The sequence below is a fragment of the Lotus japonicus genome, chromosome 5, assembly GCF_012489685.1.
Source record: "Lotus japonicus ecotype B-129 chromosome 5, LjGifu_v1.2".
NCBI classification, from domain to species: domain Eukaryota; kingdom Viridiplantae; phylum Streptophyta; class Magnoliopsida; order Fabales; family Fabaceae; genus Lotus; species Lotus japonicus.
This window is the reverse complement of record NC_080045.1, coordinates 61,422,948-61,441,246: the sequence shown is the minus strand read 5'-3', so window position 1 is coordinate 61,441,246 and position 18,299 is coordinate 61,422,948. Positions and strand designations below refer to the sequence as shown.

The following is an 18,299-nucleotide window of genomic DNA, read 5'->3' as shown; positions in this document are numbered from 1 at the left end:
ACGGTAAGAGCATCTCCAATGCTAGTTCTTATTTTTTAGTTCTTAGCACTATTTATGTGGGCCCGTATTGCCACATGTGTTTAAGCAATTCTTAAGTAATTTTGCTCCAACCATGAGTTCTTAGTTCTTAGTTCTTACTACTATTCATTTGGTCCCATCAACCACATTATTTATACTTTTTTTTCCATAAAGTAATAAAACAAAACTCATAAAGTAATAAAGTAATTTGGATGAGAGAGAAATAATTAATGTTTTAAGCTAAGAACTCAAAAAGCAAAACATCTTATATAAGAACTGAGTTCTTATTTTTAAGAACTAAGGAGTCCATGTCAGCACCCCCAATGGTAAAGTTCTTAGTTCTTAACTCCAAAATAAGAACTAAGAACCTTGCATTGGAGATGCTCTAAAGAGATCAGTTACTTTTCAAATTCCACAACAACAGTTTTCGTTTCAGTTTCCTCCTCGACCTTCCGTCCTTCCAATAAGGAAAGAGTATTGTGCTTTCTTAATTGCGGATTGGAAACTGAATACAGTAGCATGTAAATTGGAGTTCAAATTTCAAAATACTAGTAATTTCAAATTTCTCCGTATCATGATATTTTACCTCCACCATGCCCTCGGTGCCTTTTGCTATTTAAAATCAAAATTTTGTTATGTTTTTTATCTTTGGGTTAAAATATATAACCGTCCATGAACTTTTAGCGAAATCTGAAAATTGTCCCTCGCCGGAAAATTATTTGAAATCCGTCCTCGTACTATCAAAAACAAATTTGACCATCCCTCCAGCCGCCTTAGCTCCGGCTAGAGCCATTTTTTATTTTTACCCATCCCTGAACTTTGAGCGAAATCTGAAAACCGTCACTTTTTATTTTTATTTTTGTTTTTTAAAATTAAAATTCCCTAATTTCTAAGAATTAAATCTAGTACCCTTTAATCTAAGTCTGAATTCCCAATTTAACCACAAATCCCTTAATCTAACCCTAACTCATCCCAATTTAACCACAATTCCCAAGTTCTCTCTCCTTCAGATCTTGTTTCTCTTCTCTTCTTCTTTCTTCATCTTCATCTTCATCTTCATCTCATTTCCTCCACCAACAACAACATCGTCTTCTTGTTGTTGTTAGAAAAAAATTGCAATTTTAATTCTTAGAAATTAGGGAATTTTCATATTTCGCTCAAAGTTCAGATTTCAAATTAGGGAATTTTAATTCTTAAAAATTAGGGAATTTTCAAATAAGGTAGATTTAATTCTTAGAAATTAGGGAATTTTAATTTTAAAAAATAAAAATAAAAAAGTACAGTTTTCAGATTTCGCTCAAAGTTCAGGGATGGGTAAAAATAAAAAAGGGCTCTTGCCAGAGCTACGGCGGCCGGAGGGATGAGTCAAATTTGTTTTTGATAGTACGAGGACGGATTTCAGATAATTTTTCGGCGAGGAACGGTTTTCAGATTTCGTTCAAAGTTCATGGACTGTTATATATTTTAACCCTTTATCTTTTTAGTAAATATCTTAACAATTGTTTTAAATATATGTTTTTTTTAATTGTGTATTAATCTACCATAAGGGCTCGTTTGGCACGCCGTATTAGGCATGATAGTATAAGCTTATACAATAGATTATTAGTTTATCCATTGTTTGGTGATGACATTGTATTGTATAAGCTTATCCATCGAAGTCCTCTTATACGTAAAATGACGTATTATTTAATTCATCATGTGAGTTATCAAGGCTTATACTATCAGGCCTAATACTATCAGGTCTTATACTATCAGACCTTATACTATACGTCGCACCAAACAGGCTCTAAATGTTTACTTTTTTTTTTTACATTGAAAAGATAAATTTTTATTTATATAAATATGAAAAGAATTTAGATTTTTTTATTCAACTCAAAATCTTTTTTAAAATTCACTTGATTTTAAAATTAAAAAGTTTTGAAATAAAATATATGAGGAATAAAACTTTTTTTTAAATAAATAAAGATAGAATTTTTGTTTTTCAGAAAAATAGAAGAATTTTTTGTTTGATAGGCAAATGTTAGTGGTTAGTTGTTAGTAAGTTAGAAAATCCATTCAAATTTCCCTTCCAGGATTCAAACTCTGGACCTTCCCCTCCCCAACCCTTATATCCCCTAGCTTTTACCACTTGAGCTAACTCTCGGGGACAGAAAAATAGAATATATAATATTAAGACTGTGACATTTTTTTTTGAAATTCAATGCTTAAATCTAAGATAGACTGACAATATTTTGGTCAAGATTAAAAGACAAAAAAGAGTAAAACATGTTGCTAAAAATGGATAAGAAGAAGAAAGAAAATGGTGAAGGAGTTAAATCCAGAAGGGTAGGGTTCCAGATTTATTAATCACTCTAGACAACATGAAAATGTGCCAAGCAATTGCATTAATATTCACCATATACAACATGATCCAACCAACCAACCATCCCATCAGGGAGGAAGAAAAGATGAAGGAACTTATGTCTTTTGGTGCGCCTCATGCCGTGCTGCGGACTCAGGTGAGTGTGATCCACTTCTTTTACTATTTTGGTGCACCATCTTGAAATATTCTTTAATTGGATGGTCAATATATAATGGATAACAAAAGGGTAAAAATGTAAAGGTCAGACTCTTCTTCCCCAACCAACCTTCATGTGTCACTGAATCACCAAGAACCAAGAACCAGAAACCACCACAACACAACCAATGTAATCCAACCACTGAGACCCTCAGCGCAACAATACCTAAACCGTGGCCCAAACCCCACCACCAAACCAGGTTCTTTGCCTCCATCAACCCTGTGATATACCCTGCCATAACCTCCCTTCCCAACCTCTCTGTACCAAAGCCATGTGAATCAGATGCTAAAAACCTCCATCTCAGCCTCCAACACAACCCACAACATAAACCCCAAACCTCAACCAAACAGAGAGGAGATGAAGAAAAGAACCAGATACACCGCCACTCAGATCCACAATAGCCAATACAGACTGATGGATAAATTTAAACTTAATACTCCCTCCGGTCCTATTTATAAGCATGAAAGAGAAGAAAAATCTTGGTCCTTTTTATAAGAACCAAATGAAAGTTTGAGCTATATTAATTAATTTTTTCCAATGATGCCCTTATTAATTCTAACTTGTAAAATGTGTCTCATTAATTATTCTCTCTCTTTTCCACTTTCCAACACTAATAACAAAGGGTAATTTTGGAAGTTCATTTTAATTTAAGACAAATTTAATGCATTTTATCTAGTTTAACTACATTTTTTAAACTATGTGAATTTTTTTTTTGTTACTTATAAATAGGACCGGAGGGAGTAGTATGTTAAACAACTAGTCTCAGCAATATGCATATGCAATAATACAAACCAAAATAGGAGGGAGTGGATTCTGATTAAAATATGAAATTCATATTTGAGATCAAAATCTTTCAATGTTGTCCTGCCATCAATTTTAAGGAGGTGAAATCAAGCTTTCACAGCAAATTGTGGCACTGGATAAATACAAATTATTTATAAATTTAAGAGGACTCAATCTATTATCTCTCTTGTTGTAGAGGTACTTTTCTGGCAGCATGAGGACATCACCATTGTCAAACATGTACTTAGCAAACCCAAAGGGAAACGGCAAGCCACGAGGTTTTATGTCTTGATGATAATTAATGCTGAGCAATTTAATCCAAGATCCATCATCTCCAAACTCCTTCATCTGCCAAATCACAAAATTGTCTAGCCCGTCATCGACAGAAACACAGAGACATTCACCCAGAACCCCAAGATGTGGAGCACTGAACTTGTGGGGCATAACAGGCAACAACAACCTCACAAACTCCTCCTTATTCAAATCAAAGGAAGTAATCAGGCATGAGCCATTGTCCCACTCAAAATCATACTTATGAAGTTCAAAATCATAATTATCCTCATAAATTTTGAGAATGGCTAACCAGTTAAGAGTTCCATTCAAGTGAACTCCTTTGTAATCGCCAATAAGAGTGGTAAGATTGGATGGGAAACAACAACCAGTGTGTCTCCAATTATTGTCATTGCAAGAACCTACTACAATGTGCGGGCCTTCCCAATTGACGGGCAAGTACTGCAATTCGTCCAAGATGGTTGAAGGAGGGGTTTTGAGTAAGGATTTGAGTGGCAAATATTCGATTTCGTCGACGTCATCATCTGGAGGACAGAATATTATGAGCGGGTTGGCGTTTGGAAGGAAGCATCGATGAAGGTGCAGCTTCACAAAGTGGGGGCTAGAGATGAGAGAGTTGAATGATTTGCTCACCAACTTGAACCGCATAAGGGATTTCACCAGGAGACGTAACAGGATCTCCGTGATGAGTTCCTCAGGAATCAATAGCTGCTCAAGACAGAGTCGCTTCTCCTCGAGTTGCATGGTGCAGCGGCTATGAATGTGTAGCAACAAACAAACATAAGGTGAAGTTACTCGTGCAATGCGTGAAGATATATAAACTTAATAGGTAAAAGATCTTATCTAACTTTACACAAGATCTTATGAAAACAATATAAATTATGATAAAAAATCTGGTGAAAGAAGATAGAGTCGTCGCCAGAATGATTGAGTGCAAGCAATATATTTCATTGTATATAATCAAAATATTTGAACTAATATTGCAGAGTTCTCAATAAAGAGAAACTCTTCCAAAAAGAGGCGTATGCCGTTGAGCGAGACATGCACACGGTATTCTTTAGTAAAACTCTTCCAAAAAGAGGCGTATGCCGTTGAGCGAGACATGCACACGGTATTCTTTAGTAAAAGGCGAAAGAATAGTTCGCTTTGTGCATAACTCACGGCTGCGTGATTCAAACACAGTGCACCTCTGTGTATTTATATTGCTAACAATCTATTAGCACTAGTTCTCTGCCCGATGTGGGCTCTAATGCAGAAAGCTCAGTAACACTTGCCTTTGGTTTTATACCTGTGGCACATGTCTCAATCTTCCTCTTGTATTTTCACCATCATCACCTTAATTTCCATTCCTTCCCCAAAAGAACTAGCATTTCCTGGTTCTTGTTACTCCACCTATTATACCTCATTCTCACTTCTAGCTTGCAGAAATTGTGCCCCAACAGACAAAAGGGAACCAGAAACAGAAAAGATAATGCACCAATATTAACATGAAGCATCAATGTCTTTATTTAAGTAGATACTGAGATAGAAAGGTGAGGTTAAAACCTCATCACCATAGGAAATCAATTTGCCTTTTTTCATCTATAGCACCACATGAGACTCACATCTACTTGCAGTAAATGTGGATTGATTCTATGATTCTGTCAATATGTCTTTAGACTAATTTTGATGGGGGGAAAAAGGCACTTACAAGAATTAGCGCAGTTCATATGAGTTCTTAAGACTAAAATTTTGTAATATTTTATTTGATATAATATAACCATTCCGTAATGAGAAGACGGGGGCAACTACCATGATTTTTTCCATGATCATAGCCTTATAATACTCAAGTATAACATCATTAGTTGTCAACATCGATCACAAATGGTCATAGGAATGACAGTCACAAAGATGTGTGGAAGCAAAATTGCTTGTTATTTAAGTTGATACTAATTGCTTATGTACTTTGACATGTTCAATTTCAAACTCTTATATTAGTTGCCAAGAATTACAAAAAGATAATATTCAAAATTTCTCAATTTCAATGAAATCATATATCCTTTTTCATTTATAGCTGGCTGAGCTGCAACCACTAAGGATGAGTTCTAAGTTTCATGCTAAATCAGAGCCACCAAGTACCAACCCAATCCATGCAACTATTACTATTACGTTAACTTTACTCTGAGCTTGAAGGGTTGGGAAAATGAGGGAAATTGAAGAATAGAGAAACTTGTAGAACAACCAATGTTGAGTCATGAATACTCCTGAGAAGTTGGGAAGCTATTCCATCTATCATCATCATCACTAATTTACAATTTAGAAGAATAGTTTGCATTCTTTGCAGCTCTTATCTATTTATATTGTAAGCATTCTCTTCCCACTTATACATGGCCGATGTGGGCTTCTAACTTGACTTGTATCTTGAAACAGAGCAGCATAAGTGCATAACCCTCCTTCTTTTGCTCTTATCTATTTATAATGTAAGTTTGATTGTTGAAAAATGAACATAATAAAACAAAGGAGAGGCGCTCAATCTTCCTCCTGTATTTTCACCACTATCACCTTACTTTCTATTTCCTTCCCAAGAAGATTCAGGACCATGCAACCACTAGCATTTGCTGGTTCTTATATTGCTCCACCTACACCTCACTTCTGGCTTGCAGAAATTGTGCCACAAAAGACAAAAGGGGACTCCAAACAGAAAAATGCGCATAAATGAAAATCTCACCCAATTTCAACTTCATATTCAGACGCTTTTTTCTTTGAGTGTCATAGTGCATTGAAATCAAGCTGACACATAAAATGTAAATTAATTTAAATCTTACTCTCGTAAATGGAACCTTTACTCAGCCAATAATACAAAATAGACACAAATGATTTTGGAGACCGCGACCTAATTCTACTAATAATGTGTTTGGAAACTCATTCAACGACCTAATTCTACTAATGTGTTTGAAACTCATTCAAAAACCACAGTGAGACCGCGACCTAATCAACCTTATGCCGAAGCCACTGTGTTATCAACTTGGATGTCTTGCCCACCCCATTTCCTTACTCGTTCAGATGTATCTTCAACCTACAATTGAGAAGAGTTAAATGATTAAATGCAATCAAAACTTGTGAATTCATTCAAGCAAATTATAAAATAGGAAAAAGGTTAGGATAAGAAAGAAAAAGGGTAACTGTTTTGCTTTGTAGTTCAAAACTTAACAGCATCAAATGTTATCAATAAACAATAATCATGGATGCTCAGTTATCACATTTCTCAAGTATTCAAAGAAAAAAAAAAGCCTCCAGAAGTATCAGATAGAATGGAAAGCATTGCATACCTCTTTGTTCCAATTGGTTTTGTAAAGTATCAACAAGAGCACCAAGGTCTGGAGAACAATTCCACATATCATCCCTCCCCAAAGTCCCTGAATGGAAGAAAATAATCAGAATCATTAGGGAGAGTTGCCCACTTTATTCTGCACTTCTTTTTTCAGTTATCATTTCCTATTTTCTGCCTATAAAACAAATGAGTCTTTACACATTTTTTCACTGAACAATTAACATCAAACAATAGTACAGGAATGAGCAAATTTATTATTTGCCTTCTCTCATTTTTGCAGATCAAAGTGGAGAAAAGTCAACTTGTTTTCCTACAGTTTTGAAATCTTTTAAGGAGGTTTCAATGGAAATAGAAAATAGAGTAGTTAGTACATTACCTTAACCCCCAAATTTGCTGTATAACCAAGAACATAACCCAGTGGAAGCCCAAACAGATAATAGCAACCTAAATTGATGTAAGCCACCAGGGCCTGCCACCCACCTCCAACAGCAACACCTGCAAAAGTGATTTCAAATTTGTTAATAGGATAAGGTGATGATCTCTACCCTTCATTTAGGAAAATGGTAATCAATTCATACCTGAAATCACTGGTTGAACACTGTTAAGAATCATTGTCACGGCAAGGAGGTTTCCTAGTTCTGAAACCGCCTCAAGCAAAGGCTTGCTGTTTGTAAAAACTAAGCCAAGATAGTCTTTAGTTACTAAAATAACACCCATGAAGAAGATTCCAATTAAAAGAGACTGAATTATTGTCACATAGACACAGAATTTAGCTGTTCTTGGACGTCGAAGTCCAAGTTCGTTGGAAACTCTGACACTGAAAATAAGAAAAATACAAACGGGAAACACATGATTACAGAAGAACCTATATATTTACAAACAACGAAATAGAATGAAGTTGTTACACAAACTTATAACTCTTACAAATTATAATAGACCAAAATCAAACTCAGGTTAAGGAACGTAGCATCTGGTACCTTGGAATTTCATTGATCATAAATTGGAATGTATAACAATAAAACATACATAAGCTTTTGGGTGCATACCTGATAGCTGCATTTACTCCAATGAAGATCATGTTTTCCCACCCATTGAAATTCATGCTACAAAACATCATTAAATGTATTAGCAAAAGGTTACAAATTTACAATAGCATCCATCATTTGATCAATTAATTACTAACATAAAACTATGATAATCAGTTGGAGGAATGAGTTACCAGGGTATAAGAATTCAAAGAAGCACACAGGATGCATCCAACAAAATCACTAGAAGTATAGTAACTGGTTCCCTCAATTACCCTAGTCTTAATTTTGACCCTACTCAACCTTGCTTGCTTTACACATATTAGTTTTCAACATGACAGTGATCATAGGAAAATAACAGTTAAAAATACTGAGATGTCTAGAAGTAAGTTTGTTTGTTATCTAAGTTGATACTAATTGCTAATGTACACATGTTCCCTTAACAATTTTAAAATCTTAGTTACCAAGAACTACAAAAAAGAGAATTTGTTTAAAATTTCTCAATTTTAATGAAATCATATCCTTTTCATTTATATACCAAACTGCATTATCTTACCATATAGAGATGGAATCAACAGCAATCACTGCATTACCAAGGTGTCCAGCAAGAACTATGAGGCTCATCATATACCAAACTTCAAGGCAAAGCATAACAGCTGATGCAAGGGACAGCTTAACAAAGGCCCATATATCCTTAAAAGCCAACCATGTCAATCCAGTCCATACATCCTTACACCAAACCACCACATAAACAAGCTGAGCCACTGAGATTCCCCAACTTGTGATATCAAACGCCAACGCTGCACCAGTTAAGCCTAAATCTAATACATAAATTAAGAGCCAGAGCATCCCAACATGCACAATTAGAGCCACAAACCCAATCCATGCAATTACATTCACCTTACTCTGAGCTTGAAGGAACTTTTGGGTTGGAAAATTGAGGGAAAGTGAGAGAAATTGAGGAATTACTAAAAGAGAGAAATGTCCAGCAAGATCAACTATGTCTTTCTGTTGGCCAAGAAGCGTTAAAATTGGACCAGCAAAAATGTATATTGGCAAGAGGCAAATACTAGTCACAAATAAGATTACCCACGAGCGCTGCATATAAACACCAAGCATGCCAACCTGCCCAGCTCCAAAAGCTTGACCGCAAAGAGTCTCAGTTGCGCTCCCCATGCCAAGCTACACGTTTTGTAGAGTACCATCAAATTTGGCCCTTAAAATACAAACATTTGGCTAACAAATACAACTTGGTTTCTACTTTCTATTGTGAAGGCAAGTTTTCCTTCCATATCTCTTGAGAAATACACAACACAGAGTAAAAATGCACAGGAAGGCAGATAAAACATCAATTAGAACTTCAAAATGGGGACCATATGGTGTCAATTGCAACATTTGATACTGAAATTAAGAAGTTACCAGTAAAATAACATGAATGTATAAAAAATGCTCTACATCTTCATAATTAACAAATGCCAATACAAAAAGTCCCTCAAGACCATAGCCTTCCCATATAATTCAAATATATTAAAACAGTAGCTCAGTTTCACACACAAAAACAATGTGAAAATGGAAATCAGCCTAAAAAATATCACAAATTCAGCTACAGTCTCTGGTTTTCCCCCTCCATGAAACTAAGTTTCACTTCACCAAAAATATAAAAAGGAATTAAAATATGGGGTTAAGCTATAATTAACAAAAGCTCAAATGGGTAGAAGAAAATTAAATATTAACCAACATGGTCCAAGTAGAAAGAAACTTGGTTGTTAGTAAGAAAGGTCATTCAAATTTGATGAATAGAAAAATAAGGAGTTGCCCCTTACATCAGGACAAAATAAAAATACAAAAAAAGCAACATACATCATGAATATTCAACCATTGTTTATCATTGTAGTAAACAAAAAGCCATATACACACACAGAGAGAGTGAGGCAAGAGAGAGCAGACTAACCATGAAGCCAAAAGAGAAAGTACCAATGACAGAGTTAATGAGAGAAACAGCAGAGAGTTCAAGGTCACCGAGATGGCCAACGAAGATGCTGGTAATGGAGTTAACACCATATTGGCACCATATGTTGAAAATGATAGGCACCGCAATTCGCCATATTCTGACACTTTCAGTCCAGAAAACCTTCCTGGCGTCCTGGAAATTCTTCACCGCCGCATAGTCACCCTCCTCCGCCGCCGCCTCTTGTCCAACGCCGTGGAGCAGGGGAGCGTCCATGCCGGCGGCCACCGTACACGTGTAAGGCGGTGAAGGAAGCTTGAATTAGTTAGAAGTGAGTGAGAAATGGAGGCTGTTATTGTAACAGCATTTAAAGTAGCATATTTATTCTCATGGTACTCTCCAAACTTTAAATCATTAAATTCAATTCATGATGCAGGACTTTAAGTTAGGTCTGTTATGCAGCCAACATCAGTGTTCAATTAATCCTACCTTTGGGAGAAAGTTGGTTGAGATTATTAAGTAAAATTTTTTCATAATTATCATTTTACGAAATTCATACTAATCTACATAAATGGTTTTATGTTATTTTCTGCATAAGAGTTACATGAATAGTTAGTTATTTAAACTTCTTTTTATTAGAAATATTGAGGGCAAGAGAGATTGAACTTTGAACCGTTTAGTCATAAAGACTCTGATATTATGTTAAGTAACTGATTATCCTAAGAGCATCTCCAATGCAAGGTTCTTAGTTCTTATTTTGGAGTTAAGAACTAAGAACTTTACCATCGGAGGTGCTGATATGGACTTCTTAGTTCTTAAAAATAAGAACTCAGTTCGGAGTTTTGCTTTTTGAGTTCTTAGCTCAAAATATTAATTATTTCTCTCTCATCCAAATCACTTTATTACTTTATGAGTTTTGTTTTATTACTTTATAAAAATAAAAATTATAAATAATGTGGTTAGTGAGACCAAATGAATAGTGGTAAGAACTAAGAACTAAGAACTCATGGTTGGAGCAAAATTGCTTGAGAGTTGTTTAAACACATGTGGCAATACGGGCCCACATGAATAATGCTAAAAACTAAGAAATAAGAACTAGATTGGAGATGCTCTAAGAACTTTGTTAGATAAGAACTACATGAATGAATGACTTTATATTATTTCAGTCACAAAGATAAATTACTCAGAACTTTAATAAAACATCTTTAAAAACAAAAAAAATACAGGTGATATTAAAAGTTTGCACACTAGGGACCTCCAGCTTCAGGGACTAAGTTGGTTACTGCTTTTTCCACTAGACTCGCTTGTAGTTTGTTTTTTTTTTTTAAAAAAAAGTGCTTGTAGTTTGTTTTGTGCTCTTAATTCATATAAACTAAAATACACATATTTAAAATTTGAGTTATACTAATGGGTGAGAATAATGATTAGGGAAAATATAAGGGGACAAATTTGAAGTGTGTTAATATCTCACATAGACTAAAAATATGCTCAATTAAGTTTTTATAAAGGGCATTGCAATTCTGACATTATAATTAAGTTTGTAAGGTAAATATAAGTCTAATCTGCCTATCAATATATATATATATATATATAAATAAAAGTCTAATATGAATTTTAGGAAAGTCAGACGCAGGGACGGATCTACTCAATAGAGTATGGGGGCATTTGACCCCATAAACATTTTCATATTTTCTTAATATGAAGTGTTATTTGTATTATTTGCTTTACAAAATTTTGATGTTCTTAATAATATTTGTACTATTTGCCCCCACCAATTATTCATATGTATTTGTGTTTGTATATTGCCCCACTACTCAAGTTTTCTGAATCCGTCACGGGTGAGACATATAAGAAAATTAATTAATTAATTGGATATTAATTATTAAATGAGGATACATGCAGATAAAAAAAATGTGAAAAACATGAAATATTATAACAATAAAAGTTTTGAAAAATAAAGAGAAAAAACTAAAGCAAGAAAGATATCTAGTAAAAAGGAGGTACCACTTTTTAGAGAAAAATTCTTTTATTTGAAAAGAAACAAAATCTTGAAGAAAGGAAGACAGAGGTGGGGTTAGAGGGAGGGAAGGTTGATACGAGGCCACGCTAGGTGTTTGGTGAAGGGATATCTGTGTCCACCAGTCATGAGAAAAGGTACGTACCATTTGACATGAGTGCAATCTATCTCATTTCATTGATTGCAATTGGCAAGTAGCTGATGCAAACGATGGGTGCTTGAACCAACCCTGCTTGCATGAATTTCCCACCAGAAAAAAGATCCATGACCAAGTCTACGTGGAAGCAGCATAGCCTTCCATGGAGGCAATAACCAACCTTCTGATTCTTCTGCTTCCCTTCCAAATCCCTCCATGACCTTTTGTTTTGTACTCCATGTGATTTTGGCTTAACTTCTTAAAGACAATATAATAGTAATTAGTAAATGTATAGATGTAATAGAAAAAATAAAGTATTAAGTATATTGACACAAATTTGCGGACGATTTAAGCTGTCAAAATTTCTTGGTATTATCGACAGCTCAATCGCTAGTACTGCGGTTTTTTAAAAGTTAGTGATGAACGTTATTGACTGATATCGCCACCAATAATATCACCGACAACTCACACCGTCCAACTTCATACGGTTCGAGCTATTGGTGACCTATCAACAACCATGGCATTGTTCATGTTTGAGATAGTCTTGATCGTCATCATATTTTGAAATATTTATAGGTTACCGATAACCTAATAAAAATCGGTCAAAACATTGTTATCTTCACACTCCTCTTATGAACGGTCTTTGGATAATACGTCGGTAAGTTAAAAACGGTCTTACCATTAGTAAGTTACCGTGGAATGACCCGCTAGTCTAGTACTATACATGATCGATAATTAGAGGGAAGTTGTCGATACTGATATGTTTGAATGTTAACTACTGACGGAACAATCTGACAGTAGTGACGAGTTTTCTTATAGCGAGAAATAAGTTGCAACAAATTTACAACTATTTATACAGGACAAACTCCAGTGACCAACTTCTAATGAACGCGATTTGTATCACAAATAACTGCCTATCTACAATTAACAACACAATAAAATGACAAGAAACTACCAAAAGCTTCCTATAGTAACTGCAACATATCCCTTTGAAATCATCCTTCAAAGTCTCTAGTCTTTGTAGCCTTAAATCTTAATATGAATTATGCCTCCAAGATTTAGTGGAGTTTCTCTGCTGTGGACTTCGATCATCAAACAAGTTCATCCACGGTCCAACCCAAGGCTTAATGAAATTGATTAGTTTCCAAAGACGAGCTAGCATTTTCAATTGGAATGCAGCATGATGATTGATTTCAATTCTGAGTTCTTCAACCTTCATGGAACTTCACCATGTTATTCTTCAACACACAATGCTCAAACAACTCAGCATCAGTCAGCAACTCAGAGTGATCTCGATTGAGTATCTTCTCACCCCAATAATCTGACAACATTTATTTAATACAACAAGAACGTAATAAAATTCCACAAAACAGATTATTCTAACAGTACTGTAATATAGAATGTCTCATGTGACACACTAACATTGGCCACCATGCTGCTTTTTATGGCTTAACCGGGTCCAACTGAGAGCCTTGCATACGCTTCGCTGTTTGCTCCACCTGTAATTACATTACTCTACAAGCCTTAGAAATTTATATATAACTGTGATGATTAGTAGGAATAATAGGAACACCAATGAAGCTGAAGTCACTGCTAAAATATGAAGCTACTGTTAAGCTACTAATTAGTTAACTAAGTTTCTATAGTTGGTAGTTTGTACAGTTACATCTTTCGGTTTACAGTTACTAGTTAGTTGTTCAGTTGGCACATGTATATAAAACAAGCAACAAGTGTATTCAATGAGAAGATTCATCTTTCTCTCATTCCTCATCTCCTTCAAGTCTCTTCCTTCCAATTTTTTACATGGTATTAGACCCTCTTTTTCATGAGAGCTATGATGTGCTGTTACTTTCATAGTTTTTTAGATTTCCTTCAAGTCTTCACTTTCACAACCACAAGTTCAAACTTGTGAAGGTAAAGGTGCTACTAAGCTGCTAACTAGTTAAGTTAGTTTCTACAATTGTAACTTGCTGTTTATAGTTAGTTTTCCGGTTGACATGTGCATATAAAGCAATGCACATAGCAGCAAGTTGATTCAATGAGAAGATCCATCATTACCTTCAACCATTCCTCATTTCCTTCCAGTCTTTTCCTTCCAATTCTCAAACTAAGTACTAACTTTTCAACTATAATAACCTAAAAGTGTAACCATAATTTTCTCAAATTTAAATCATAAAGAATAAATAGATCAAACCCCTTTAGATAATCTCTGCTTTTTCTAGCTTTAGCAAGGAAAAAAGTGAATTGAATTACAGAGTATTTGAAGATAGATGGGAGTAAGAATGACCACCAGAGGCATGATCACATAAAAATGTCACAGTATTACCCCAGTTTTTTAATTATGTGCATTGCATGCACTACCTACCTATATATGAAAAATGATATATGCTATGAACTCTGAATTCAAATTTATAGATGTAACAATTACCGGAATAAATCAATTTTAACAAATTTTAGCTATGGAGTTTAGGTTGTTGTTTTTTATTGAAAATGTATGCTGCTCAATTACCTCTTTGGTCCAATTGGTCTTCCAAATTACAGATAAAAGGCACAACACCTGAAGGATACTGCCACACAGTGTGCCTCCCCATAGACCCTGCAATCTCAGCCAGTAGAATATCATAATACATAGATATCAATTAGAGATGAAAACATGGTAGTTCTGTGACGATAATAACTTGGTTTTTTATTCCACCGTTGAAAAGCAAGAAGGGTAAAATCATCAATAAAAGTTTGAGTAGTTTATATATGATGGTTAAGTTTGAACTTTAGCAACATTACTGTGTGAACAATAACAATAAAAGAGGATGCATCTGGTTAGAAAAAGAAGCATAGAAGAGCATTGGAAACATTAATTCTACCTTGACCCCTGCTTTGGCCGTGAAACCGAGTAAAAGTCCAAGGGGGATACCAACCACATAATAGCAGGTTAAGTTAATGTAAGCTACCTTCACTTGCCATCCACTTCCAATGGCAACACCTAGAGAATTGCCCCGCAAAAGAAACAAGAATATACAAGATTAAGATAACACCAACAACAGTAGAAGATTCTATAGTTTGTGACATGTGAAGTTCAAAAAATAAGGTACTTTTGAAGAAGCCAAAAGCTAATTGTTACCTGACAACACTTGTGAAGCACTATTTATAAGCATCGATAGACCTAGAAGGTATGCTAGTTCAGCCACAGCTAATTGCATATTCCTACTGTTTGAGAAGATAATAGCAAGATTGTCTCTACTTAAGAAAATAGCAATCATGCACACCATCCCTAAGAGGAGAGAGTGGAACATAGTCACCAAGAAAGAGTACTTAGCAGCTCTCGGATGCTGCATTCCTATCTTATTGGAGATCCGAACACTGAGAGGGGTACAAAATGCCAAAATCAAACATTAGAGTTGTGGAAATTAACTAAAAGAGCACCATATATGATATGAGTTTCGTCACATTCATTAACAACCTAAATCAGCATGATCAAATGGACAAACGATTTTGCTACCTTTTGAAATCAGGTTGTCTAACTTATCTCACGGTACACTATCCTAGTTGGACCAATGAAAATTCAAGTACAAAATGGATGTCATTCCCAACCCACTTATCTTAAACACTATTGATCCACCTAGGATGGGGTTATTTAACCCTATGGGGTAAGTTAGACAGTGTCATTTGCTCAAAATGGTTATTAATTAACGATTACATTCTCTAGTAGTTGTTACCTAACAGCAATATTCACTCCAATTAGCAGCATCATTTGCCAACCTGCGAAGTTCAGGCTGAAATATGAAATAGTTAGAAAAGAAAGAGGAGTAAAATCAATGTGCCAAGAGGCTAATTAAGAAGCAACAATAACAAAGAAGAGATAAACATAGTTGTAAAGGAAACAGAGAAAACAGACGCAACAGAACAGGGAAGAGAAGAGAGAAATTACAAGCAGCCGTAGTGAATGTCACAAGCATTGCATCTTACAAGTCTGTCTACATATTCTCACAGATCACATAAGAAGGTCTCAGAAGCAAAAGGTTGCGGACAGTACAGTAGCTTTTACCGAAACATAAAACAACTAGTCATCATAACATAGTAGTTAGCTAGTAAAAATAAGCAACTAGGAACCCCTTAGGATGTGGACTACAGAGCACTTTTTGGAGCTTATTTAGTGTTTTTTTAGCAGATAAGCTTCAATAAGTGCTCTTAAGTCTGTTTCCAAACGATCTCTAGGTTAACATATCTAAGAAAGAGAAAAGTCTCAGTCCTAAGTCCTAACAATAGTTGAATCTGGTCATATGTAAGAGTAATCATCTTACCAGATAGAATATGAACCAACAGCAATTACAGGATTGTCAAGTAGACCAGCGAGGAGTATAATGCAAGGGTTGTAAAATTGCTCAAAGCACATCATTAGAGATGAGGCAATAGCTAGCCTCGCAAAGCCCCATAGATCCTTGAAAGCTAGCCATGACAACCCGGTCCACGCTTCCTTACACCAACCCACAGCATAGATAACTTGACCCCCAGCAACCACCCACGATGAGAGGTTAGAAGCCATAGCTGCCCCGGTTATACCCCAGGAGAGGACATAGATGAAAAGGTAAAGAAGCACATTGTGTATAACTAAGGCTATAAATGCTATGAACATGATCACATTAACCTTACTCTGGACCTGAAGGAATCTCTGGGTGGGATAATTGATGGTGTAGGAAAACAAATAGGGAATGGATAGTATTGAATAGTGGCCAGCCAGTTCAGCTATGTCATTTTCTTGGCCTAGTAGTTTTAAGAATGGAGTGGCATATACATAGAGAGGCAAGAGAATTATAACAAGGATGAGTGCAACAATCCATGACCTTTGCAGGTAAATTCCAAGAGATTGAACTTTCCCTGCTCCATAAGCTTGCCCGCAAAGCGTTCCCAGCCCAGCAGACATCCCAAACTACAATTTTGCACATGGCTTTGGCATGAGAAATGCAGCCAAAAACAGATGCAATTCCATAATCTAGCTATCAATAATAAATGCTAGTAAACTGCATTCTGGGCAAAAAAACAGAATGAAGCCATTTGACAATAGTATACTAGTGTAGCGACCCGTGCGATGCATGTAGCGATATTTCATATCCTGAAATTTGCGGATCTATTGGATGTCAAAACACAGTTGTATAAGTACTCAATGATTTCTCTGTGTGAAATTAACGTGTTTATAGAAAAATCTAGAATACATTTTGAACTACATAAACAATCTTGATTTTTAAGCACCTATTTCCTCTTCCATATCTTATCCACCTCAATTTTTTCCCCTATTTCTTCTTTCCCATAATGATCATCAATGGCACCTCTCACGTTCTCTTTTTCGTCTCTTAAACAAGTGGTATAACAAAAGCTGGTTAGTTAATGTATTAGAATTTAGGAAGGTTAACTCTACTCCAAAAGCTAAGCTACCTTGCTCATACTCATATCTCTCGTCAATGTAGACTTCTAAAAAATGGGCATGAAAAGTTTTAGGAGAGCTAGCACCACAAGAATATGGATGTTAATGGCTCGAACATGGTTTGTCTTCTGTGTTAGATTAAAAAAAGAAAAACAAGTGGTAGACACTTCATTTCCTTATACAAATATATTTAGATAATAAGCATTAGTTCTAGCCTTCTAGGTGTCTTGAATGTCCAGTGACATTTTCCTTTTATAGAGAGACAGATGTGATTTGGCTACTGATAAAGCAACCCACACTTTCTAAGCTTAAAAAAATGCTAGTACTGGCTTGTGGCATGGAATTGAGCACTTACAATCAAAGCAAAGCAGATGGCACACATGACACTGGAATAGAGAGAGATGGAAGAGAGCTCAGCGTCTCCTAAATGACCAGCATAGATGGTGGTGGAAGAGTTTAACAAGAATTGAAACAGTGCGGTTAGTGCAGCTGGTACTGCTATTTTCCATAGCACCACTGTTTCTGACCAGAAAATTGAGTTAGCCTCCTTCAAGCTCTTCACGGCCAAATAGTCAGAATCTGAGGTTGAAGTTTTGGTCAAAAGCGGTGCTTCCATTCTTCTACCAAAGATGCAGGAAGTGACCAAAAAGAGGGGAGTTGGGTTTGGGGCCCCCCTATGGGGCTCCGCGCCCCACTTAAAGTGGGGAAATTACGGAAAAACCCCCTTTACAAGAATACGGAATATTAAATTTCGTATTCAATACGGAATATAAAGTTCCGTATTATATTACTATGTA

The 18,299-nt window shown here is 35.6% G+C and overlaps 3 protein-coding genes and 1 non-coding gene across 4 annotated transcripts; all 4 read right to left on the bottom strand.

Moving 5' to 3' along the window:
* Nucleotides 1-3,452: 3,452 nt before the first annotated feature.
* Nucleotides 3,453-4,394, bottom strand: LOC130719940 (F-box/kelch-repeat protein At3g06240-like). The gene has a single exon (XM_057570531.1). The coding sequence runs from the start codon at nt 4,392-4,394 to the stop codon at nt 3,453-3,455; it is 942 nt and encodes a 313-aa protein (XP_057426514.1).
* Nucleotides 4,395-4,700: 306 nt separating this feature from the next.
* Nucleotides 4,701-4,815, bottom strand: LOC130721714 (U5 spliceosomal RNA). Its single transcript, XR_009013635.1, has one exon. It is a non-coding gene; the product is annotated as a U5 spliceosomal RNA (small nuclear RNA).
* Nucleotides 4,816-6,341: 1,526 nt separating this feature from the next.
* Nucleotides 6,342-10,391, bottom strand: LOC130718526 (protein DETOXIFICATION 35-like). The gene is made up of 7 exons (XM_057569125.1): nt 9,937-10,391; nt 8,542-9,167; nt 8,007-8,063; nt 7,539-7,777; nt 7,337-7,455; nt 6,959-7,045; nt 6,342-6,705 (listed from the first exon to the last, which is right to left on the bottom strand). The coding sequence occupies exons 1-7, from the start codon at nt 10,207-10,209 to the stop codon at nt 6,628-6,630; spliced, it is 1,479 nt and encodes a 492-aa protein (XP_057425108.1). The 5' UTR covers nt 10,210-10,391; the 3' UTR covers nt 6,342-6,627.
* A 2,574-nt stretch (nt 10,392-12,965) lies between these two features.
* On the bottom strand, nt 12,966-18,164 carry LOC130718953 (protein DETOXIFICATION 34-like). Its single transcript, XM_057569608.1, has 7 exons — nt 17,858-18,164; nt 16,385-17,010; nt 15,800-15,856; nt 15,205-15,443; nt 14,948-15,066; nt 14,596-14,682; nt 12,966-13,585 (listed from the first exon to the last, which is right to left on the bottom strand). The coding sequence occupies exons 1-7, from the start codon at nt 18,116-18,118 to the stop codon at nt 13,529-13,531; spliced, it is 1,446 nt and encodes a 481-aa protein (XP_057425591.1). The 5' UTR covers nt 18,119-18,164; the 3' UTR covers nt 12,966-13,528.
* Between the last annotated feature and the right edge of the window lie 135 nt (nt 18,165-18,299).